Source organism: Lactuca saligna, chromosome 9 (genome assembly GCF_052625555.1).
Source record: "Lactuca saligna cultivar CGN05327 chromosome 9, ASM5262555v1, whole genome shotgun sequence".
Lineage (NCBI taxonomy): Eukaryota > Viridiplantae > Streptophyta > Magnoliopsida > Asterales > Asteraceae > Lactuca > Lactuca saligna.
Window position 1 is genome coordinate 68,726,779 of NC_136425.1, and position 24,601 is coordinate 68,751,379.

Genomic DNA, 24,601 nt, shown 5'->3' on the forward strand with positions numbered 1-24,601 from the left:
TTTTATTGTGTAAGGATAAGGAATAAACAAAGTTATCGATCCATCCCCACTAATTTGGATTACCGAGTTCTTTTTTTTTTTCATTCAATTTCCTTCAACATTTATAACAGATTTTCTACTTCCGATTTGAAGTAAATTAGAATTTGTTGAAAAAAGAAACTGAATCTAAGTGGGTGTTTGAATTAGCTTTTCACAGCCAAAAGTTTTTTTTGGAAAAGAAAAAAAAGCAAAAGATGTTTAGTAAACTAGTTTTAAAAAGTTATTTTGGAGTTTTTATACAAGGAAAATCAATTTTTTGGAAAAGTTAGAAAATTTTGTAACTTTTCCAAATTTTTTTTTTGGATTTTAAGATTTTTTGTAACTTTTCCAAAAATGATTTTTAGACTCTAAGAAGCTAAGCCAAACACCCCTAAATATAAAATTAAAATTTAATTTGGTTTTACCTTTAATATATAAAAATACAATTTAATCATTAATTTTAATATATAAAATTACAATTTAAGATTTTGATAATTAAAATGTAAGTTACGAGTTTGAGAACACTGCAAACACCCCCTTGGTTGGTCCATATGACTTACGTGTACCGCGTCACACCGAACTGCCAAAGTCCAGTTAAACTGACAATAACTTCCACCTAATTCCGTTGTCCTCCTCGTCGACTCCCACAACTTCTTCCCATAATCGTCTCATTTTCCCTCCAACGAATATCGACTGCGTCTTTGTGTTTGTCTATCTGTAACAATGGAGACTCGAGCGATGTTAGGGTTTACGATATTGTTATTATGTTGTGATTCATTTGCTTCAAATGCTGAAGAAACATTCGACATTCGTCACCATCTGTCTACTGTAACAAGGTAAAATCTCGATTTTATCATCATTTTGCATTTCTTTTGGCTTAAGAGACGAACATGCATACAAAATTCGGGTGGAAGATTCAAATGTTATTGATAGGGTTTATAATTTGTGCCTGTAATAGTATTCCTCAACAAATTCTCAGGTTCAATTAGGGTGAAGAGCGTATCGATGAATTTTTTTTTTTTGCTGAAAGAAAATAATTTCATTTTTGAATGCTAATTGAGAGAATAGAAAAGCAAGTATATATACTTCTTCAAATTCCCTTCTTCCACACCAACTTTCGGATGAATAACCTGATTCAGTTCAACTGTAACCTTCATAGCGATTAGTGTACTTTCTGTGCAGATATCATGTTGTAAAAGAAAAGAAGAAGAATTTTCTCGCTTCACCAAGTATTTCTAATCAATGTTCTCCTATCCACCTAAATCTTGTGGTATTTCCCCTTTATAATCACAAGTCATTATCATCAACTTCATGCTAATCACTGTTCTCGTATTCTATTCAGGCAAGGCATGGAACACGGGATCCTACCAAGAAATGGATCAAAGACATGGACACTTTATCAATTCGACTTAAATCCCTAGTAAAAAATGCAAAAGAAAGAGGCTCATCTCTTGAGAATCTTCCTCCCTGGTTACAGAACTGGAGTTCACCATGGAAGGGGAAAACTAGAGGTGGATATTTAGTACTTGAGGGAGAAGACGAATTGTATAATCTTGGAATCAGAATCAAGGAAAGGTTTCCAAAACTTTTTAGTGACAATTATCATCCTGATATATATCACATAAGGGCAAGCCAGGTTAGCAACCATTGTTAACTTTTATCTGATTACATAATAACATCACATGTTTTGTGATTACACCAAAAGCTAATGAAATTTAGGGTGAATTAGGTTCCAAGGGCATCAGCTAGTGCTGTGGCATTTGGCATGGGGATTTTTAGTGGTCAAAAAGAAGGAAAGCATCGAGCTTTTGCTGTTGCCACTGAAAGTCGTGCAAATGATATAATGTTGAGATTTCATGATTGTTGTCAGAACTACAGGGTACATAATATAACATAAAGCAAACTTCCTTTGTTATTATTTTGTATAATATGCAAATAGTTCAGTAGAAGTGTTTCACTTTGGGTGCAGGAAATAACAAAGAATCAGGAGTCTGTTGTTCAAAAGCTTAAACAGCCTGTATTAGATGAAATCAAAGGGTCATTAACAACGCGATATGAGCTTAATTTCACATTGAATGATCTTTCTTCATTGTGGTTTCTTTGCAAACAGGTAATAACTGACTCTAATATTCATGGAGTTTGAAATATTTATTTCTTATTTGTTTGACAAATGCTGTGTTCTATTTATATTTTGCAGGAAGCATCTTTGTTTAACATAATTGATCAAGCTTGTGGTCTTTTCACTAATGATGAGGTATTTAAACTCTCACCTAATTATGTATATAATTGGGTAGTTTTTTCGAAGTACAATGTCAAAAAAAAAAAAAAGTTGAAAGACAATGCTATAGTGGAATTATAGGTAAATTTGTTGGAGTGGACAGATGATACTGAAACATTCATATTGAGGGGTTATGGAAATTCACTAAATTATCGAATGGGAGTTCCGTTACTGGAAGATGTCATTTCATCCATGGAGCAGGCGATTATAGCAAATAAGGGTACTCATGTCATTTTACATTTTTATTTACATCAATGGTTTTATATTAAATATACGCTCCATGTAGAAGGACATGCACCTGGGAGTTATGAGAAAGCAAGGCTACGGTTTGCTCATGCGGAGACTTTGGTCCCTTTTTCATGTTTGATTGGTCTCTTTCTTGATGAATCTGGTGAGTTCTTTGACTTTTTTGTTTGGTTGGATGGAACTGAATGACAAAGGAATGGAATGGTTGATTAACATTCCATTGTCAATTTGTCATGTTTAGTTACTCTATTGGAATCGTATTCCTAAAGCAATGTGTCATTCTTTTCCATATTATCAACCAAACAACATTTTTTGATGGGAATGGAATCATGCTTTCCATTCCTTACTTCATTCATGCATACCAAACAGTACCTTAGGGTGTGTTTAGTTGGATGGAATGGAACGATGAAGGAATGGAATCGTGTTTTCCATTCCCTCCTTCATTCATGCAGTACCTTAGGGTGTGTTTAGTTGGATGGAATGGAACGATGAAGGAATGGAATCGTGTTTTCCATTCCTTCCTTCATTCATGCATAAACAACTTTTTTTTTTTTCGTTTCAACGGAATGAACCATTCCATTCCATTCCTTTTCCATTTCCATCATCCGAAACAATTAATCCTTATTCAATTTAAAGTTATATTTTTCTTTTTAATGATTATTATTTGGTAAAACATTCAGAGTTTGAGAAACTACAAAGAGAAGAGACCATGGAACTCCCTCCAAAACCTCCACAAAAAAGAATTTGGAAGGACAGTGAGGTGGCACCTTTTGGTGGGAATAATGCTTTAGTGTTGCACCATTGTCCATCAAACAATGAAACCAAATACTTTGTGCAAGTTCTACACAATGAACAACCAATGCCTATGGCTGTAAGATTTTCTTTCATTCTTTCTCTATCTTGTTTATTTTCAAATTTCTAAATAGTACGATTAAATCAGATTTTTTTTTCAAAGTCATGGGTGTGTTACTCTGTTTGGTATGATGGAATGGAATCATAAATGAATCGAATGAATGGAGTAATTGAATGAGTAAGGTAATGGAATGGATCATTACATTCCATAGTCATGTTTCGTTGGTTTCAAGGAATGGAATGAGTCATTTAAACATGTGTGTGTGTGTGTGTGTATTATATATATATATATATATATATATATATATATATATATATATATATATATATTCAAATTGATATATAAAAAAAGTTATTTTATAAAGACAAAACTACAAAATGGTCCCTGTGGTTTACCAAAGGTTACAAACTCAGTCCCTGCTAACTTTTTGACGTGGATGGGCCCTGTGGTTTGCAAAACTTGCATAGATGGTCCTTTTTGCTAACACCGTTAGTTTTGGTTAGTTAGTGTGAGGGTAATTTGTTCTTTTTAGGTTGTAGGGACTGAGTTTATGATCATGAATAAACCATAGGGACAATTTAAGTAATTTTGTCCTTATTTTATGTTTATGAGTCTGTGGCTTTTCCACCCCTTTACTTTTAAAATTTCACTTTGACCCCTTAACTTTGAACTTTATAAAATGTTATTTTCACCACTTTATTTTCTAAACTTTCGTGTTTACCCCCGTAATTTATATAATTTGATTTTCTTTAATAACTTTCATTCGTTAACCTAAAAAAAACTATTTTACATGTTTATTTTTATATATGTGTTGGTATAAAATCAAGATGTAATTTTTTTAAGAACTTACGTTTTTATGCACACGTCCTTTAAATTCGAGTCTGTCTATGTTTCGATGTAATTTTTTTTGTATGTTTCCGTGCTTAATTTTATGTACGTTTCGTATGTATGGGTCAAGTCACATATAATAACTAAATTTCCGACACATACATAGAAATAAGCAAGTAAAAAATTTAGTTTATTTTAGTTAACGAACAAAAGTTACTACATATGACACGACTCATATATAGAAAACATATATAAATTTAAGCACAAAAACTTAAGAAAAATATTACGTCGAAACATAGATAAACTCGAATATAATACATTTTTTTAAGTTGATGAATAAAATTTAGTTATTATATATAACCCAACTCATATGTACAAAATGTATATAAAATTACTTTGAAACATAGACAGACTCAAATTTAAATGACACAAGCATAAAAAAAGTAACTTCTTAAAAAAGAAATTAATGAAACGAAGTTCTAAACTCATGTTGAAACGTTGACCATCTTGAATTTATACCAAAACATATACAAAAATAAGCACATAAATAGTTTTTTTAGGTTAATGAACACAAGTTATTAAAGAAAATCAAATTATACAAATTACGGGGGTAAACACGAAAAGTTTAGAAAATAAAATGGTGAAAATAACATTTTATAGAGTTCAAAGTGAAAATTTAAAAAGTAAAGGGTGAAAATGCCACAAACTCATACATAAAATATTGACAAAATTACATAAATGGCCCATATGGTTTATTCATGATCACAAACTCGGTCCGTGCAAGATGAAAAGACCAAATTACCCTCACACTAATTGACTAAAACTAATGGTGTTGGCAAAAAGGACCATCCATTCAAGTTTTGCAAACCACAGGGACCATTTATGTCAAAAAAAATTAGCAAAAACTCAGTTTGTGACTTTTGATAAACCATAGGGGCCATTTTTGTAGTTTTGTCTTTTATAAAAACAAAGTTTAGTTAAATAAAGGTATATTGTTAGATAAATGCATATCATCTAAAACTTGTTTACAAAATATATATCATGCAATCTTAAAATAGTATTATAATAAAAAATTGTTTTAAGCATTTTTGGGAAATGAAAATATTAATTTAGATAAAGTTTTATTATTTATAAAAAGATTATTATTACGAAAGATTATATAAATAAAATTAACATATAATTATAATATATCATTCAATTCCCCGAAGGAATGAAAAAAAAAAAAAACACCGCTCCCCCTATTAGCCTCAGGAGAAGAAATCACATTTTCTTAGGAGTGCTTCATTCCATTCCATTATGTAATTAACAAACTTAGCATAAATCTTCATTTGATTGAAGTTTCTTTATAAAAATAACATTTATTTTCTTTATTTATCAATTTAGTTATATTTAATATTACCTAACAAGCAATATATTTGAATGATTACTTCCATTCTTTCAAACTAACCAAACATAATAAGAGGATGTAATGATCTATTTCATTCCATTCCTTTGTGATTTCATTCTATCATACCAAATAAACAGCAATACCAATTTGGGATTTAAATTTATTAGAATCTTTAAATCCTTTAATGCTTTTGCTATTATTGTGTAGGGGTGTGGCAAAGCCGATTTTTGTCCTTTTGAAGTTTTCAAGGTAACCCCCAAAAAACCGGTTGATCATTTGTTAAATGTTTAAAATACCATTCGATACTATGAAAAAATAGGATGTATTTAATTCGTTTTTATTGATTTAAAAAAAAACATATTGTGCATATGGAGCAGGAAAAAATAGCAAGTCCACATCTGAAACACAACTACAATAACATATGCAAGGGGAAGTTGGAACAGATGGACAATGAATCTTACACCACTAAGTTATTAGAAATGTTAAGTTGGTTTTTTTAGTGAAAGAGTGAAAATATTTAAATTCTTACATATATTAATAGTAGATTCTTAATTCCGTTTATACCCTTGAAAATGCTTCTTCTTCTTTAGCTTTGGCATGGGGGTATTTATGTAATTAGTGGAGCGCATGAAGCATTCGAAAGATAAGTGTTTGGTAATGTACTAATGTGTTAAATGAAAATGATAATTTTTACTATAAAACCATCAATATACCCGTATTTGCATGATTGGATCGGCAAGTTTATATAACATTGACTTTTTAGAAACAAAACATACAAATATATGGTTGATAAGGGTGTGTTTGATTCACAAATTTCAAAGGAATTCAAATGTAAAATCCAATAAAATTTTTGTTTGGTTGACAAGATTATACGGGGGTGTGCAGAGATACGAGGGTTGAACTGCGTGATGAGTCGAGGTACTTTTATCTCGTTATTATATAATTATGTTATCCCAAAAATCAAGGTAAATTTTTTTTACTTTTCAAAAACAATCCAAAACCATAAATGTTTATAAAACATAGTATCCAAGTGTAAAATCACAAATAAGAGTATCCCAACATTGAATCTCATAAAAACTGAAGGATGTGTATAATCACGTCTTATCTTTCCCCCGATCATCTGAAGTACCTGAAACATAAAACTTAAACCGTAAGCCAAAGTTTAATGAGTTTCCCCAAAATACCACACACAACCAAACAAATATACTTATTGGGTCCACAACCTCCCGCTTGGATTAGCCCTGGCCTACAACCTCCTGGTTGGATTGCTCTGGCCCACAACCTTCCGGTTGGATTGTCACACGTATTGCATACTGGGTCCACAACCTTCTGGTTTGGATTACCCCTAGCCCACAACCTCTCGGTTGGATTGCCTTGGCCCACAACCTTTCGGTTGAATTGCCCGGGTTTGTTGATTGACAACACAAAGCAGTACAGTCTCAACCTAACCACACTATGTCGACATGTATAACAGATAAAACATATAACATCAAACAAATAATCATACAGATCTTAACTGATCACTACAATATAACAACATTCTAAATCATAATACACAATCTACAGGGCCGACATTAGTGCCTTCGACCCACAAGTACAGTGAGGAAAACTCACATCATAGTCTAACAAAATAGTTGAATAATATACTGCTCTGAATACCAACTCTATAGGTCACCTATACATTAAACAATGAACAAATCTCATACTACAACCCAAAAATAATACTCTTAGGTCAAACTTGGTCAAAATTCAAAAAGTCAACTCCAGACTGAGCACGCATTGCGTACTCAACATGTACGTACAACATACTCATTCATCCAAAAACGGGGCCTCAAAGGAGTACGCACTACATACTCAGAAGTACACCCATCGTACTCGGCCATGTTTCAATCTTTCATGTTAAGTGCTTAATCCCTAAAGTTATTTCATCCAACACTCAGATCTAGACCCGTAACATCATTCCAAGTCATAAAGTTTCCACCTTTATGATTTTCCATGGCTAGACAAGGTCCAAAAGATAAAACCCTAACTTAATAATCCATTAAGACATCATGACTCTTGCATGGAAGGGATATAAGGACCAAGATCATATTTTTTATGGTTCTTAATAGATCCATAATAGATAAAGTTTCCAACTTTATCCATTAGGATGATCTAAGCAACCAAGATCTAGTATTTAAGTCTCAAAGGGACCAAAATGCATCTTTCTCAATTTAATCCATTAAGTCCAAGTCTTCAACCTTTAGATCTGAATCAATATGATGTTTAGATGGATACAGTTTCCAACTTTATCCATAACAAGGTCACAAACTTCCAAGATCTAAACTTTATGCACTTAAGTGACCAAAAGTAACAAATATGAAACTTAACAAGATCTATGAAACTAATGAGCAAGTTTTAGGCTTTTTACTCACAATGGTCCAGAAATGATGTAATCTTGCTAAATTTATGATTGAATCCTTCTTCCATACACTTTGTCACTGCCTTGTTCTTCAAGATTCCACTTTCTATGGAGAAATAAGCTCATAAATGATTCTAAGGCTCAAGATAAGTGAGAGGAGGCTAGGGTTTCAAGTTAGATGCTCAAGAGAGTGGAGGCTGACGTTAGGAAGGACCCTAAGGGGTCAGAGTCCTTAAATAGGGCTCAAAACCATGAAAATAGGGTTTTTTTACACAATGGCGGTACGCCTAGCATACCTAAAGTTACGTCCAATATAATACCCTAATAACGCGAATTCTTCAGCCTAGTATGCCCAATGTACTCCTAGTGTACGCGCAACGTACTACTAGACTCTCCAGCTTAACTTCAAATAGGCACAACTTCTTTGTTCCAACTCCGTTTTCAATGATCTTTATATCCACGGAAAGGTATCGACGAGCTCTACAATTATAGCTTGATACTTATGACTAAAAACATCTTAAACTAAAATCCTTAATTTATGTAAGAAGTCTAAAACATTTTTACCCCTCAGCTTCCATTGAACAATCCAAGGTTTAAGTCACTTATCCAACAACATGGATTTAGCTTTCCCCGTTTTCCAAATTGTACCATCCCTTTCTAAGGGGAGACCTTTAGCAGCACGTGATCTCCTACTTGGAACTCCAGAGGCTTTCGCCTTTTGTCTGCGTAGCTTTTTTTCCTGTCTCGAGATGCCTGAAGTTGTGCCATGATCTGGACGATTTTCTCAGTTGTTTCCCGGATGATTTCAGGTCCTGTGAGAGTGTTGTTTGGTAACATCCCTCTCGCCACTTGTGTGTCTCCTACCTCCGCTCAGCAAAGAGGTGATCTGCATTTCCGTCCGTATAAGGCCTCGAGGGGAGCGACCTTAATGCTTGTGTGGTAAATGTTGTATGAGAATTTGATTGGTGGCAGGTGGTTATCCCATGCCTTGCCGAAATCTGTCATGTAAGCTCGAAGCATACCTTCTAGTGTTTGTATGGTTCGCTCACTTTGGCCGTCAGTCTGGGGTGGTAGGCGGTGCTCATATCCACCTGGGTTCCCAATGCTTTTTGAAGCGACTGCCAAAATCGAGAGGTGAACATACTATCTTGGTCAGAGATAATAGATATTGGTACTCCATGTAGGCTCACTACCTCCTTTATATAAATCCACGTCAGTCTTTCCATCTTATACGTCTCCTTTATTAGTAGGAAATGGGCGGATTTGGTTAACCGATCGACAATCACCCAAATGACATCCAACCTGTCTGCCGTCTTAGGTAATTTGCTTATGAAATCCATTATAATCCTCTCCCATTTCTACTTAGGTATCACTGGCTATTGTAACAATCCCGAGGGCTTCTGATATTCTACCTTAACATTTGCGCAAGTCAGGCACTTGCTCACGTAGTTAGCAATCTCTGCTTTCATATTCGGCCACCAATAATGTTGTTTGATATCCAGTTACATTTTATCGGAACCTGGATGGACGGAGTATCGTGTCTTGTGTGCTTCGCTCATGACTATGTATCTGAACCCTCCAAATTTTGGGATCCAGATCCGGTCCATGATGTAGTATGCTCCTTCCTCTTTGATTTTAAGATTCTTGTCCATCCCACGTAATGTTTCGTTTGCGGCGTTCTCCGGTTTCAAGGCTTCCAGTTGAGCCTCCTTGATTTGTGGTGACAGGGGAATTGATGGTCATCATTAGTGTCTTTACTCGGCGTTCTGAGTATTCTTTTTATACTTAAGGCATCGTCCACCACGTTAGCCTTGGTTGGATGGTACTTGAACTCGCATTCGTAGTCATTTAGCTGCTCGAACCATCGCCGCTATCTCATGTTTAGTTCTTTTTAATTCAGGATATGTTGGAGGTTTTTGTGGTCTGTGAAGATGGTGCACTTTGTACCATAGAGGTAGTGCCTCCAAATCTTTAGGGCAAAGACCACAGCTCCCAGCTTGAGATCATGAGTGCTAGCAGCATGGACTACTATAGTTTGCTGCTTTTTGAAGGATTCCTGATTTTGTCGCCCTTTCCTTTTATTTCCCCGATTTTGGTTGTCTTCTTTCTTTGTTTCGTTGCTGAAAGTTTTTGCACCCTTCCCATTACCATGGTCGTACAGCTTTTGTGCCATACGCTTGGCACTATCAAAGGTCAAGGGGTTCGCAGCGATCACGTTCCCCTGGATTGGAGGTGTTAACCCCCAAATAAAGTGTTTAACCTTTTTGCACTCTGATGTTATCATTCCAGGGCACAAAAGTGCCAGCTCACTGAATCTGGTAATATACATTTTGATGTCGTAGTTTTGCACAATCAGGTTCCACAATTCCTATTCGAGCTTTTGTACTTCGCCCGAGGGGAAGTATTCATCCATCATCATGTTCTTCAGATCCTCCCATGCCATGGAATTGGCCACCGGTAGTGTTAAGTCCTTAACGTGGCCATTCCACCACGACATAACTCGGTCAGTAAATATGCAAGCTGCATATTTAACCTTGCATTCTTCTGGGCAGCCACATATCTCGAACACAGACTCGACCTTCTCGAACCACCGGGTGAGGGCTATTACACCCCCACTTCTATTGAATGGCCTTGGTTTTCCATTCATGAATTCTTTGTAAGTACATGTTCTTGGATTTCGTTGGTTATTTCCAAGGTTAGAGCTCCCTGATCCACCTCCGCTTCCACCTCCGTTGTTGTTGTTATTAATATGGGCTAATGCTGCGGTAACTGCAACAGAGACTGCTGCTTGGAATGCTGCTGAATCCATCTACGGTGGAGGTGGCGGTGATGGTGGTGTTGTTGTAGTGTTTTTGCAAGTAAACATAAAAAATGCAGATATAACTGTCAATATCGAATTTTAATTGTTATATAATTTGGAATAGAAATTTAGGGATTCATGTAACACCCATAATCAGAAAGACCAAGAAAGGAAAGGAAAACCCTAGGTTAAAGGGGTCAACTCATCGATTCCAGGGTGGAACTTGACGAATCCGAGCGGGATCCGAGTCGAAGAGTAAGTGACCGACTCGACGAGTCGGAGAGTAGACTCAGCGAGTCCGGTCTAGATTGGGAAACCCTAAGTTCGGGACTTGGTGCCCTATTTAACATCTCATTCTCTTCCCTAGGGTTCCTTTACAGTCTCTCTCACCCAGAATATCGAACCCTAGCCACCATAACCATTTTGAGCAAGATCTAGCCTTGGTGAAGTGATTTGAAGCTTGGAAGAGAAGGAGGTTCATAGTGGTGCAAGAGGAAGCCTTGGATACATAGTTGGTGTGACTTTTCAGATCCTTTGAGGTAATAAGCTGACCTTATTGCATTTAGATCTATCTTATGGTTGAGATTTGGGCATTTTGAGTATGAAGGAGGTTTATTTCGAGTTTGGAGTAGATCTGAGGTTGCTACCTCAGATCTAGGCTATTAAGGATCCAAAAGCCATAAAGTTTATGCCAATAAGTTGTTAGTGAAGCCCTTTGGTCACAAAACCTAGCCCCAGAGTGTTTTAAGCCCATATCTCTTTGGTTTCACGTAAAGTTTGCAACTTTACGTGAGGAATAGACTTGGGAAGAGTGGATCTAGGAGTTGGAGCCCCTGCATGGCTCGAAAATCCACTGTATGGATTAAGAACTGAAGCGACTCGGCGAGTTAGACGAAGATGGGCATGGACTCGACGAGTTGGAAGAACAACTCGGCGAGTCTGTTGTCATGGACTCGGCGAGTCAGGTCGCGAAACACTAACCCCTTCTGGTTAAGGCTCGGATCAGTGAGTTGAATAGTGACCAAGTGAGTTGGACAGGATGAGACTCAAAGATCATTAAACTCGATGAGTCTTGGGGTGACTCGGCGAGTTGGTTCGCATTATGAGAAGTTCTGAGTATATGTACTCGACGAGTCAAAGGACTGACTCGGCGAGTAGAGTCAACCAGAAAGATCGAATTTGATCAGAGTTGACTTAGTTTGGCTTCTAGAGTTTAGTTGGAACTAAGTGATATATGTATTGATATTGGTAGCTCGGGGAGCTAGTGGAGCAGCGGTTCAGAGAATTATCGATCAGCAGTCAGAGGGTTATCAGCAATAGTTCATCAGTGCAGGTGAGTTTCCCTTTTGTGTGAATGGGTCTACGACCACAATGCCGACCAATGTAGTTATGAGTAGGAAGACCCGGGGGTTAGCCCTAGGAACTGTTTGCTAGTATGATATTCCGGACCAAGGTCCGATGTCAAGCGGGTGCCCAAGGAATGGTTTGCATGATAGAGTATATTTGTTTTCTGTGTGATGCATGTATGTGCCTGGTAGGAAGGTGAGTGTGGGCGAGGTCCCATATTTCACCAATAGTAGAGTATGGACGGTGTTTCATATCTCATTAGTATCAGAGCATGGGTGAGGCCAGAGATAGGCATGGAGTGAGTGTGGGCGTGGGCCCGTATGTCACCTACCGTAGGAGCTTGGACGGGGTTCCATGACTCACTAGTGACAGGACAGGGGCGAGGCCCAAGACAGGCGAGGCCTAAGGACAAGAATGCAGTAGGGTATGTTCTTTTACGTGTTATATGCTATTTTTTACTATATGTGGTTAGCGGGCGGGGCCCAGAGACAGGTGGGGTCTAAAAGATACAGATCTGTATCTGAGCGGGGCTCAAAGCCAGGCGAGGCCTGGAGCGGTGGGGCCCGAAGTAGCGGGCGAGGCCCGGAATAGCAGGCATGGCCCAATATATGTTCTATGTGTTTGTGCAGGGTATGTGGTAGGTTGGAGAACTCACTAAGCTTCGTGCTTACGATTTTCAGTTTTGGTTTCAGGTACTTCTGGTAGCGGAGGGAAGAGCTCGGGGTGATCGCATGACACACACCATTGATTAGTCAGCCTGGGATATTTTACTTTGATAATGAAATATGTTTTGGAATTAATACTCTGAATTTATGTTATGGCTTATGATAGGTTTTTATGAATATGGTTTTGATAATGATTTAAAGAAAAATTTTTGGTACTGATTTTTGGGAAGTTACAATTTGTTAACATGGTGATCGAAATTCAAAAACAAACCATGGCAAAGATTATGATCGTGTGTTAAGAAAAAACAAAGATGTACAACTTTAGTTTACATTCAGACGAAGTAGTATTAACAGGGAAAACTTGCAGTAGACAGTTACATTAGTCGTATTAAGAATATCTTTTGTGTATCAACTTCTAATATAATGCAAGGAACTGTGAATTGCCCTATATATCAAGCAAACTTAATATACAGATAAATAGAAATAAAATCCCCGATCCCTAATATCCAATAATGACCTCATCCCGTTTACTTGAGACTTCTTGCTGGACAAGCTGTTTGCATTTGGTTAACGTTAGAATATAACCAATGTTAACATTATTACAAAGTTTATTAAGACAGAATACTTTCACATAAGATGTTTGATTTCTTTTCTCAAGAAAGAAATCAAAGTGCAAGGTTTTTCATGGTTTACTTTTTTTTTTTGAATAATATGTTAGTGATGTTGATCAGAGAAACATAGACAAATTGATGTGCAAGATGATTTCTGGGTTTAAAGGATTCAGTTGTAAGCATCTGCCTAATTAATAGTTCAAATCTTCAACTTGCCCCCAACATTTTGATTAGTAGATGCTTAATTCTGAAGTCGTGCACATATTGCAACTTGTAATCTCTCTCTCTCTCTCTCTCTCTCTCTCTCTCTCTCTCACACACACACACACACACACACACACACACACATATATATATATATATATATATATATATATATATATATATATATATATATATATATAGGGGAGGGTTCAATTAAGAAAAAAAAAAAGATTAGGAATGGGAGAATCATTCTCAGCCAATCATTTATTTTTGCCGCAAAAGGCTCCAACGTACCAGCGGAAATGGGAAACGAATGCACATGTGTTTTCCAACATAACATATTTCCTTAAACTATGATAATCATTACCTTAATATATACAAAAACATAGTTTTTTTTTTTTTTTTAATTTGTATAAGCTATTTTTATCAAAAAATGATTTTAAATATACCAAAATTCATGATTTTTTATTCTCTACAAATAGACATCCATATTGATATAGTTTTAAGATAAAATAAAAAATTTATTTTTTTATATTTTCAGCTATGGTTATTCATAAATGAAAACAATGCATCATGTTTTATTACAGTACATTCGTTATTCACTTATGAATAAAAAGTATGATTTTTTTTTTTACAATTTAAGTATCATTCATATATGAATATAGCATATAATAAACATAGTATATTCATATTTTAATATTGGACGATGAATTCACTTGTGAATATTAACATAATATATTCACTTGTGAATAGTAGATGGTATATTCACTTATGAGTATTAAATGATATTTCATATGTGAATATTACATAGTATTACATGGTATATCAGATGTGAATATTACATAGTATATTCACTTGTAAATATTAGATGATATATTCACTTATGAATATTACACAGTATATTCACATATGAATATTACAAGGTATATTCACTTATGAATATTGAAGGTATTTTGACAAATATATATAATTTTTATATGTTATTCACATATGAATAACATACAGATTTGCATATTTGTTTTGTGTTTTTAATAATCATATACTGATTCACGTGAGAAAACATATTCATATGTGAATATAAGGTGGTAATTTAGTTTATGCATTTCATCAAACAGTTGGAGTGCAAACAAGTTAACTATTTTAAAAATATTAAAAACATCAAGTTATCAATTCCAAATCATCATATACTTCCGATTTCGACTTCAGATGCGACATCCTATCTCTGATCGATTTCTCAATTTGATTTTGATTTCCGAAAATCCGATTGGGAATTTGTGAGTACCGATTCTAAGTCCATCAATGTCGACTGTGATTGCGAGTCCAGAACTCCGATTCCAATTTCATGAACAGCGAAGAAATTCCGGTTTAGTTGAAGAAATCTGGATGATTATTGAAGGTTGGAGGAAAATTTTTGATGATGAACGAACAGTTATCGAATTCTCGATAGTTACGTATTTGAGATTGAAGGTTATTACGATATTTACAAGTTTGCCACTGTGTCTTTTATGCTTAGATTAAATGAGTGGCTGAGAATGATTCCTCCATTCTCAACATTTTTTATTTTCTGAATTGAACCCACCTCTCTCTCTATATATATCAGACGACAGAGAAGAAAATAATGCAGAAAAGTCAATCCCATCGATCGTACGAGATGAATACTGAATAGAGAGAACAAGACCTGAATACAGAGATGAGAGAGTCGTCGAATGATGGAAGCGACGTGAGAGGCGTTTGTTATGTTTTTTAAGGGTTTAGCCCATGGGGAAGGCCCCTTATATTTGGCCCATATAATATACGAGATATAAGCTAATATCATCATCACTTTATATAAAAACCTAGAAAAAAAATGGTCTATTGTATCTATTTTTTTAGAAAAAAAAGGGTCTAATTATGATATTTTTGAATTGGTGGTCATTTTGAATAAATTAAGTTGTGGTTTTGGTCCATGCCTATTTCTAAATTGAAAAGACTAAGTTGACAAATTAAGACAAGGATTCAGTCGAATTACATTACCCAACCTGTTCAACAACATAATTATAACAGACCATCATAACATAATAAAAACATACTAGCCACAACGACGGGTATTGGATCCCACACCATCCTTCTGGTCCAACAGAGACAATCATCTTGACATGATCCAGTTGATTGTGAAAAGAGAATTATACTTTCATCTCCCATTATTACAATCCCAATTGCAAGTATTCTCTTAACTATGTCCGAATCACCTTAAGTCGTAAGCTTGATGTGCGCCTTCCTATACATGTTGCAAGAATCGCAACTTCCCTGATCTACTAATGAGCATCAACAGACTTGAACTTCCAATGGTGCTTGACCATGAACCAAGTCTTTCTTCCTTCGTCGGGCCTCATGTCCAGATCCTGGAACCACATCCTCAATCTATATCAGAGACACTCGTTCTTCTCAAAACTAGATCGAAGACTCGACCCGCATCATGGTCTCCACCATGACGACTGAACCTACTAGACAAACAAACCTCCATTAATTTTAATTAAAATCATAAAGAATTCTAACTTCTAAATAAAAGTGATGTTAATGTTGATTATGACCATAAAATTCATTATGCTTTTGGAGTTGATGAACAAACAAATTTATTACAGACCAATCATCAATTGACAATGTTGACGTGTTCAATGCTCTTTCTAAAGTTATGTTGTCATCTTTTTATATGGTACTTATTCTCTCATATTGTTTCTTGTCTTCTTCATAATATGAGAGCTAAGGAAGAAATTAAATTAATATTTTACGTTTTAAGAAAAATATTCTACGTTATTTTAACTTTTGAAATTAAAAAGAACTTTTGTTAATTAATGAAGATCAAATAAAATTTCTAACTTCTAACTGTAGGTGATTTTCCAACTTATTAATATAAAATTAAGCTGTGTTTGACGTGCCACAACTAGCTGATAAACTACCTTATTTTTCGAGTTTTTTTTAATTCGTCATGTTTGGCAAACCAAAAAATAGCTAATAAGCTAGCTTTTTAAAAAAACTACTTTGAGTAATTTTATGAGCTTTTCAAAAAATTCTCAAATATACCTTTAATTAATTACAAAAAACATATTCTTCTAAATGTCCTTTTATATTATTTTATATATTTCAGCTAGTTTATCGACTAGTTTTTACCAAACGCTATTTTTTGTCAACTAACTTATTAGCTAGCAGTTAGGTTTTTAGTTATCGGCTAGCTTTTTAGCTATTGATTAGTTTTTCAGCTACCAACTAGCTTTTCAACTAGTCTGTCAAACGTAGTCTTAGTTATGTTGTTGGAGTACATCGTTATAAAAAACATTACAGGCCAACACTTTTCATTAGCTAATGAAGATCACGTATAACTCTAAGTTCTAAATTTAACTGAAGTTCTAGTTAATTATCACTATGGTGTTTATTTTTTAAGAGATAAAATGTTTGTAGTCCTTTTTCCATATTTATAGAAGGAATATGTAGACAAAAAGTGTGCATTCTAAAAAACTATCTGCAAGTTGCATAACTAACATTGATGATATCAAACAAAAAACCAAGTTGTGGTGGTAGTCATAGCAGTTGTGGCAGCGGTGGAGGTGACATCAGAGGTGGTAGTGACGGCGGAGGTGGTGGTGATACATTGACAAAGGCGGAGGTGGTGGTGATACATTGACAAAGGTGGTGGTTGTGGCGGCGGAGGCAAAGATGGTTATAGTAGTGTTGGAAAAAGTAACATAATAGAAATTATAAGATATCTTTTGAAAATCTTTATCTATTTTTTGTCTTCTAAAAAAAGGTAATCTACACTTATTTATGTCTGCGATCTTGTAAAAAAAATAGATATACCAAAGTGCTCTAGATTTCACCCCTCTCTAGTCAACGCCATTTCTATATTTAATATTTTTTAATCTACAAACTAAAGTTCATTGCCATCATTCTTGTTTTGTTTTCGCCTGAAAATCAGCTCTTGTGGATCTTTAGATGAAACGAGCCTCGATTTAGCTGAGATAATTACCGAGGCATTTGTTGTGATCTACAACCAGGAAAGATGAATCTATTACATTCATTTTACATGAGTGTCAAATTTGATGCACTATGAGTTGTGAATGTATGTAGTTTCATTGTTTCATGTTACTAATCACGATGACGTTGTATAGGAGACAATATCTATTCTTTTCTGTTTTTTTTTTTTTTTGTTAATTATTTATAAATACAAAACTTTATATTTGTTTAATGATTTAAAGTTCTTAAGATGTAAATTCATCAACAATGAAACAACCCTTAACTAACCACTTTATCCAAACATTTATTCGGTCCAAAAAATAAACAGCCATTACGTTTATCGAGACAAACTTCGTTACCTGTTCAACTATTTATAAACTGAAAAACCCAAAGACTGATGATAATAAAACCGAAAAATATAAATATAACTTTAGCCAAAAACATCTATCAAATATTATACAAAAAAAAATCTAATTCCCCATTAGGCCAAAACATGTTAACCAAAATTTTCTTATCCTTCATTAGACCTCCCCTCCCCTCTCCTCACAAACATATTCCATCCCAAACCAAAATAAACCTCATGACGACTTGGTCAAAGTCAAACCATGCATCATAGTCAACATGTCAGTCAGTCAACGTATTTACAAAGCACAGCTGAACATGTGTGATTTGACCATGAGTTGACTCATATTTATTTTGATTTTCTGAGAGGGAAAAAAAAGTCAAACAGGAGATAGTGGTAGTGGTAGTACCTCAGACTTTGACCAAATGAGCATCAGCAACAGAACAATTAAGGTCTTCACGGGATTGCGATCGTCTACTCTGCAGGCGCATTTGGCCTCGGTGTGGGCCCGAGTAGAATCCACTTGTGTTACTGTTACTATCGAATTGGGATTGCGTGAGACTACTTGAAGAAAAACTATGTGCAACATTACTTAACGAAGATGATTCTGCCAGCTGGATATCCGGACTGAAGGCTCGGTTTTGCGCACTCGCCACAGGGCTCAGTGGCATCTTAACCCTTCCTTCCCCTGTTTTTCACATACAACAAATCACTACTTTTACTGTTTTACATACCAAAAACACCAATCTACTTGGCTAGTTTTTTTTCAATTGGAAAGAAGTTGAGTTATATAATAGCAGAATTACCTGTAATAATCGGACTCCACCTCCGAAAACTAAAAGGACTTGATATACTCAGCACAGAACTCCCTGTACCATTATTCCTTCTAAACACAAACCTCCGAAAAAACCTCGGGACACAATTCCCCGCAAATGATAAAGCACAAATCACCATACACAGCGACCCAAACAAAATCACATAAACAAAAACTGGATTTATCTTCATTTCAAATAATCTATAATCATAAAACCCTTTTTTGCTCGAAACCGAATTCCCAGCTTCCAACAACGCAACACCAGTTGTCCATGTAATCCCCCCTGACCCAATATTCACTTGTCTATCTGTTATATGCAATCCTTCTCTCAACAACACCACAATATAAGGCGCCCTAAAACAATACTGTTCTATAAAAGGCTGAGCTGGCACGCTTCTTTTAGCAGATTCCCATGTTTTTTCACAAAACTCACGCCCTTTTTCTAGAACATCGTCAAGGGCAGAATCGGAACTCAAGTTGAAAAAACGATACACCACGTAAAAACCGGACATCGCGTAGAAATTCCCGTAGGGGCGAGGGAGGGAATTTTGAAGGGCGCACGGGTGTAAATCACAGTCGAGTCCCGGGGCGTTATCTGACCATTCGGATAAATTAACCGTTACTTTAGCTAACGCGCTACATTCTTCCCATTTTGGAGATCCGATTAGTTGAACGGGAATTCCTGATTTTACCCCTTTACCCAAAAGGTTTCTCTTTACGTTTGATGTTTGGAAAGCGGAAAGACATTGGGAGCAAATGTATTTCTCTTTGTATCCGGATTGGAGACACGGGTGTCGTATCACGGCTTTTCCTTTGACCAAATTACCCTTGATGGAATTTGGACTTTTTTTTAAAATATGGACAACAGATTTATCAAACGCGTCGTTTAAACCGTATCCCGCTAAAGAATACGCGCTTAAATGATGGTTTAAAGGGCCAATCCGTAAATTCAAACTCGTGTCATTGTTGACATAGTCATTGCTTTCGAATGTCACTTGTAAAGAAGATCCACCTAAATCAAGTGCACCGAATGTTTCTTTTTTTGGTAAAGAAGATCCAAGGACACGAGCATGATAGTTTAAAGCTATCCATCCATAATACGCCTCTTCCATTCCACTTATGGTTTTAATCCACTCTTTCTTACATAAAAAAGATGATTTTTTTAAAATCGACCAAGACGTTTTTAAAAGCCAATCGGAATCGGAATCAGGGAGGCGTCGAACACCTGCAGTGGCGTAAAGAAACACAGAAGTGGATTTATGAGAATGTTTGGGGATTTGTTTTTCAGCCCATAAAAGGAGTGGCTTTATTGCTTGTTTTAATCCAGATACATTGTGGACTAATTTATCAAATCCAGGTTCGGTTTCCATTCGATTGTAAGCTTTCCCACTTAGAGAACTTGGTTTGCTTTTGAGATCTTCAGGGATTGATTTTAACAAAATGGGAAGAACATTGGTTTTTTGGTGGTTTATGGATGCTTGGTAGACGTATACACGTGTTCCAGTGCTTCCACAATCTAGAACAACATAGAATCTTCCGGAAGATTGAGTCCAGTTGGAATATAGAAAGAGTAAACCATAGATGATAGAAGCCAATGAAAGTAGACAAAAAAGAACCATGATTGCACGTACCCATTTTCTTCTAATCGTGGTTTGTGATGGTGGTTTTTCTTTTGAGAAACTTGTGGTTCCGTTTTCTCTTAGTAAATGTTGGTTGATGTTTGATGAGGTTGGTTCGATTCCAGGGGTAAAATTGCCATTTTCTGGATCGAGTCTTCGGTATGCTGAGAAATCTTGGAGGGATGAGGAGAGTCTGAGAAGATTCTTTTGTCTAGAACCAGGAAAACCATAGCCATGAACAGATCCACCACCACTACCTAGTGGTGGTAATCCGGATGATACGTATTGATTTGTTGAAGATTTTGGAGTTGAGAAACGACTTGTGAATGAAGAAATGATTTCTGTGATTCCATTGAATGCCATTTTTGGAGAAATTTGGAAGTTTTAAGCTAAGAAAGTTATGGGTAAGAGAAAAATGAAGACTTGCATCTTCCCTTCATATGGTTTTGTTGAACTCTTGAGAATGAAACTCTTCATGTTTCTGTGTGTTGTGAGAATCGAGAGTTTTATGCATAGGTTCACCTGTAAAATTACATGGTTAGTAGTTAGTATGACTTCATCTAATTGAAGACTCCATGAATAATGAATAAGAAAACTCTATCAATTCTATGCATATAACTGAAGGTGAAACTGAGTATTTTCTTTCAAGTTCTTAATTTAATTCTTCATCTGTCATCTTATGTGTGTTGCATAATATCAACTCTCCTCCAAAATCTGTTACTAGTAATTGTTTACATAAAATTAGACTCAATTTGTTATAATGATACCTCTAAGTGAGATCAAATCGTTCTAAAACTTTAAGATTTACTCTAGCATCTGTAATCTCCATCTTCTGAATTTTATCGTATGCATTTTAGGTAACAATAACTGAAGTCCTAAATGTCAATAACGTGACGCCGATAATCAGAATTCAAACATCATAGCGCAGATGGAAATTCGAAGATACAAAATTCAGATCTCATAGTAGGAACGAGTGAAATAGTAAATTGTAGAACAAAAATAGATTTACAAATACTTACAGTGTCAAGAGCAATGAGGTTCCTTTGATTAATGAGTAGAGTAAGACTTCGGATCTCGGGGGATGAGTATGAATGAAGTGACAGTTCCAATACAATAGATTAAGAGGAAGAAGAATATAATTAATAATTTAAGGAAAGAAAGTCGGATTTGTTGTTGTGGTTGCCGGAGATCGCGAAGAATCGTCGGCCGTCACCGGATTTTGATTGGATCCAGAAAGGCGATAGAAGTAATATACGGTAGGCTAGGCTAGGCTTTCCGCGTTAAACAACTCCGACGCACACATCATACCAAAGTAATTTTGAACCTTCCTTTCAATTTTATTTTGCATTTTTACCATTCTACCCCCATTTTTTTAATGAGTAAGTTACAGAAATGATCCTTGTGGTTTGATTAAATTCACAGGGTTGGTCCAACCTTTAAAAGGTTGATAGTTCATGTCCTTGTGGTTTGCAAATCTTGCAACAATGGTCCTTCTATCTAACTCCGATAGAATATTACCTGGTAAATTCATATAGAATGACCTTTTTACCTTTGTTTTTTTTTTGTATTGTTTGTCTTTTTGTTATTTATATTTATTACTTTTAGCATTTATTAAAAGTCTCAACACACTATTTCAAACATGCCCTGCCGGTTTCTTCTCCGACAAATCATCTTCTCTGGTAATTCCTTCTGGCCATCTTCTCCAGCAACTCCCTCTAGCAAACTTCCCCAACAAGTCTAGTGGTTAAATAAAAAAGCACGTAGCATAATTTTCTTCTGTTACAGGGCTATAGACCACCACCCTACCACCATATTGTCCCGTGTTTATCCTCTCTTGCCACATCTCTACTAACCATCATCGGAAGAACATAATCAAAATACAACTTTTTCTTTCCTTTTTTAACGATTGATATTATATAAAGATAGAAAGAAATCTAGCATGAAACTAGGGTCAGTTCAGGGATACAACACAATGAAATTACAAGTTGTTACTAAGCACCTGAACCACCCACTAGGTTGTTGAATATAGAAGAGTTAGAGACACCAAGAGTAAGCTAAGTTATTGAAAATTTAAAACACAATATTACATGAAAAATATAGCATGAATAACGTTCAACCTAGTATAATCCACATCTAGGACACCTTGCAACATCAAGTTGAGAAGTCTGAGAAATTAGAGAGCTTGTTGTCACAGACCAAGTTTCTAGAAAATTCCACGATCGTCTAGAAAACTCCAGAATGATAATTATACTTGAGAAGTCTCCAGAGAGATCAAGAATGCTCTACGGGACCCTAGAAGTTGCTAGAATATTATAGATGTTCGTGGAACAAAGGAGAAGGATCTGGAATAATCAAGAAGACACTAGACGAAGCTAGAACGATCCGGAAGACTTTGGAACGATCTAGAACACGTTAGATCATACACGAGCGATTTGGATAATGTTACGACAACCTATAGATTTCTAGAGCATTGTAGACAAGTACACCATATTTTAGAGTCTTCTAAAGGCCATGTATATAATAGGAAGAGTCTTGATTAGTCAAGAATAATAGGGACCTAGAAACTTCCAATTGAGGAGGTGTAAGGTACCTATAAATAGGAAGGATATGTCATTTGTAGGATCCATCGAGAAGCTGCCTTGTAAAGAAGTTGAGTTATGTATTAGAAGCTTTCTTGAAGTGTCCCTTGTCGTAACTCTTGCTTCTCAAGTTTGTTAGTACATCTAGATCGTCAAAGTTAGCCTGATTTAGTCAGAGAAGCACTAAGTGGCACACGGTATTGACTAGTATAAAAGAGTCATCCCGTGATACGTGGTATCAGAGCCAGGTTTGAGCAAGCAAGAGAACTTTAAGATGGAAGGAGCAAGTGAAGTATTCAACATTCCCCTTGTCGTCGAGGAGAAAGGGAGGAAATCCAAGAAGAGGGATCAATCGGTAGATGTCTTGGAAAACTTAGAAAACAAGCTTACAAGGATAGAGATTAACGTCGATGAGATCCTTAAATGGAAGGATACTATCGATCAATTCGTTGTTGAGATAAGTGACACGAGTAATGGATTGAAGGAGACCATCAGTGTCATCAAGGAAGAAGTCATTGGACTTATCAACGCCTTACATAATGAGTTTCTTGAGAAGGTAGACGCATCACAAGCTGAAGTAAACCTATGTAAGGCAGCAATCATTGGAGGGACCATTGCAAGAACGTTTCCGCACACAGAAGCACCCAAACCATTAAAGTATGGAGGTAAATGCGACCCCAAAGAACTTGAAGAATTCTTTTGGTTGATGGAATGCTACTTCAATGCTAGTCAAGTGAAGGACGACAAGACAAAGGTAGATACAACCGTACTTTATCTATGCGAGAGTACAACTCTATGGTGGCGAACGAAGCACGGTGATATTGAAAAAGGATTATATACCATAGACACATGGGAAGCATTCAAGAGGCAACTTAAGAGACAATTATGCCCACATAATGCTGAAGACATAGCGATGAAGAAACTTTGTGGGCTAAAGCATATTGGATCCATCCGAAACTATATAGTTGAGTTCACGAGCTTGATGCTAGAGTTACCCGGCATGCAGGAGAAGGACAAACTTTTCTATTTCATGGATGGACTACAATCTTGGGCCTACAATGAGCTCAAGATGAGAAATGTCAAAGACATTGATGTGCACGAAAGTACCCACTAATTTTATAATTTATAACTTAACTAACTAAAATGCACCTAGGCAGTGTACCTAGTCGAATTATAGAATAGTTTGGTAAGTCGGGTGTCGATCATAGGGAACGGTGTTGAGTAATTAATTTATTTACTACTAAACTAACCTAATTACTAGCAAAGGAAGGGGTTTTATCTAATTTTGAAAGTTTAGATGAACTTAATTCTTTAACAAAAACTCAATCAATAAACAAACACTTATGTTAGTTCGAATTCGCTTTCACTCAATGGTTATACATTAGCTTTGACTATTACTGTTGGTTACCAATTAAATGAGTATTAACAATTTAGTTCTAAATCTACTAATTATTATTCAATTCATGTAAATCTATGTATGGTCACACAATAGTTAACACATAATCAATTATTAAATGAGATTGGAGCCATGAGATTGATTAAGCAAAACACAATTACAGTCATAATATGAGTTCTCTAACACAGCTCAATTCAATGATTAAATTACTTATCTAAGATTGGT

At 35.7% G+C, this 24,601-nt stretch overlaps 2 protein-coding genes across 5 annotated transcripts; one reads left to right on the top strand and one right to left on the bottom strand.

The window, feature by feature from the left end:
- The first annotated feature begins 566 nt into the window (after positions 1–566).
- On the top strand, positions 567–6,318 carry LOC145017847 (uncharacterized). Of its 2 annotated transcripts, none has more exons than XM_078975803.1 (11): positions 567–854; positions 1,201–1,288; positions 1,361–1,654; positions 1,748–1,897; positions 1,988–2,128; positions 2,216–2,272; positions 2,378–2,516; positions 2,586–2,687; positions 3,223–3,413; positions 5,818–5,859; positions 5,988–6,318. In XM_078975803.1, the coding sequence occupies exons 1-11, from the start codon at positions 742–744 to the stop codon at positions 6,108–6,110; spliced, it is 1,440 nt and encodes a 479-aa protein (XP_078831929.1). In that variant the 5' UTR covers positions 567–741; the 3' UTR covers positions 6,111–6,318. The 2 variants fall into 2 exon arrangements, with proteins under 2 accessions (XP_078831929.1, XP_078831928.1); XM_078975802.1 differs by having other exon boundaries at positions 569–854; positions 2,583–2,687.
- Positions 6,319–15,620: 9,302 nt separating this feature from the next.
- On the bottom strand, positions 15,621–21,694 carry LOC145014447 (GDA1/CD39 nucleoside phosphatase family protein). Of its 3 annotated transcripts, none has more exons than XM_078972817.1 (4): positions 21,421–21,694; positions 18,775–20,923; positions 18,378–18,656; positions 15,621–16,118 (listed from the first exon to the last, which is right to left on the bottom strand). In XM_078972817.1, the coding sequence occupies exons 2-3, from the start codon at positions 20,762–20,764 to the stop codon at positions 18,379–18,381; spliced, it is 2,268 nt and encodes a 755-aa protein (XP_078828943.1). In that variant the 5' UTR covers positions 20,765–20,923; positions 21,421–21,694; the 3' UTR covers positions 15,621–16,118; position 18,378. The 3 variants fall into 3 exon arrangements, with proteins under 3 accessions (XP_078828943.1, XP_078828942.1, XP_078828941.1); XM_078972816.1 differs by having other exon boundaries at positions 15,621–16,121; XM_078972815.1 differs by lacking the exon at positions 15,621–16,118 and adding an exon at positions 17,380–17,656.
- Between the last annotated feature and the right edge of the window lie 2,907 nt (positions 21,695–24,601).

Bases quoted from the DNA above. Each gene is read 5' to 3' on its own strand.
- LOC145017847 (XM_078975802.1), top strand. From the start codon at position 742: ATGGAGACTCGAGCGATGTTAGGGTTTACGATATTGTTATTATGTTGT. The intron at 1,655-1,747 runs GTTAGCAACCAT...AGGGTGAATTAG, and splicing joins ATCACATAAGGGCAAGCCAG to GTTCCAAGGGCATCAGCTAG. The intron at 2,273-2,377 runs GTATTTAAACTC...GTGGAATTATAG, and splicing joins GTCTTTTCACTAATGATGAG to GTAAATTTGTTGGAGTGGAC.
- LOC145014447 (XM_078972817.1), bottom strand. From the start codon at position 20,764: ATGGCATTCAATGGAATCACAGAAATCATTTCTTCATTCACAAGTCGT. The intron at 18,657-18,774 runs GTAATTCTGCTA...TGTGAAAAACAG, and splicing joins GTGGAGTCCGATTATTACAG to GGGAAGGAAGGGTTAAGATG.